Below are 1062 nucleotides of genomic sequence, written 5' to 3'. Positions count from 1 at the left end.
GGGAGGAAAATCCCCGGAGATCCCGCAAGGGGAGGGGCTGCAAACGCAGATCTCGGGGATCCGAGGAGGAAAGACCCACCCTGGACCAGGGAGGTGACCAGAGCTCGGAGCTGGGGATCCATGATCAGCTCCAGGATGGGGAGAAGCCCCACAAGTGCTCGGAGTGTGGGAAGAGCTTCAGATGGAAATCCGACCTGATCCGCCACATGAGAATCCACACTGGGGAACAGCCCCATGAGTGTGATAAATGCAGGAAGAGGTTTCAGAGCAGCTCCAGTCTCCTCAGGCATCAGCAGAGTCACACAGAGGAGAGGCCCTTCCGCTGCCACATTTGTTCAAAGGGCTTCAAGCTCAAGTCTATCCTCATCATCCACCTGCGCATCCACAGCGGGGAGAGGCCCTATGAGTGTCCTGAGTGTGGGAAGAGCTTCAGCCAGCAATCCACCCTGACTGGCCACCTGAGGACCCACACAGGAGAACGGCCCTACGAGTGTGCAGAGTGTGGGAACAGCTTCAGGACGAGCTCTGAGCTGACCGTGCACCAGAGAAGCCACACCAGGGAACGGCCCTATGAGTGTGGGGAGTGTGGGCAGAGCTTCCTAAGGAGCTGCCACCTGACCCGCCACATGAGAATCCACACAGGGCAATGGCCCTTCAAGAAGTGTGAGCAGTGTGGGAAGAGCTTGAGGTCGAGGTCTGAACTGATTGTCCACCAGAGGAGCCACACGGGGGAACGGCCCTTTGAGTGTGGGGAGTGTGGGAAGAGCTTCATGTCAAAGTCCCACCTGGTCTGCCATCAGAAGAGCCACACCGGGGAGAGGCCCTACGAGTGTGATCAGTGCAAGAAGAGGTTTCAGACCAGCTCCAGCCTCATTCTGCACCAGCAGCTTCACACCGACGAGAGGCCCTTCCGCTGCCCCGACTGCGGGAAGGGCTTCACCCGCAAGTGCAACCTCACCAGCCACCAGCACACCCACACCAGGGAGAGGCCCTAAGGCTGTTCTGAGTGTGGGAAGGGCTTCTCACAGAGGTCTGCCTTGACCAGACACCAACAGAGCCACC

The 1062-nt window shown here is 59.0% G+C and overlaps 1 protein-coding gene across 1 annotated transcript; it reads left to right on the top strand.

Moving 5' to 3' along the window:
- The first annotated feature begins 7 nt into the window (after nucleotides 1-7).
- Nucleotides 8-1051, top strand: LOC121360668 (zinc finger protein 157-like). The gene has a single exon (XM_041480682.1). It carries the CDS (start codon nucleotides 207-209, stop codon nucleotides 993-995), a length of 789 nt encoding a protein of 262 aa, XP_041336616.1. The 5' UTR covers nucleotides 8-206; the 3' UTR covers nucleotides 996-1051.
- Nucleotides 1052-1062: the final 11 nt, after the last annotated feature.

The sequence above is a fragment of the Pyrgilauda ruficollis genome, unplaced genomic scaffold (genome assembly GCF_017590135.1).
Source record: "Pyrgilauda ruficollis isolate IOZ18807 unplaced genomic scaffold, ASM1759013v1 scaffold5239, whole genome shotgun sequence".
Taxonomy (NCBI): Eukaryota; Metazoa; Chordata; class Aves; order Passeriformes; family Passeridae; genus Pyrgilauda; species Pyrgilauda ruficollis.
This window is presented reverse-complemented; position numbering and strand designations above follow the sequence as displayed.

Bases quoted from the DNA above. Each gene is read 5' to 3' on its own strand.
- LOC121360668 (XM_041480682.1), top strand. From the start codon at position 207: ATGAGAATCCACACTGGGGAACAGCCCCATGAGTGTGATAAATGCAGG.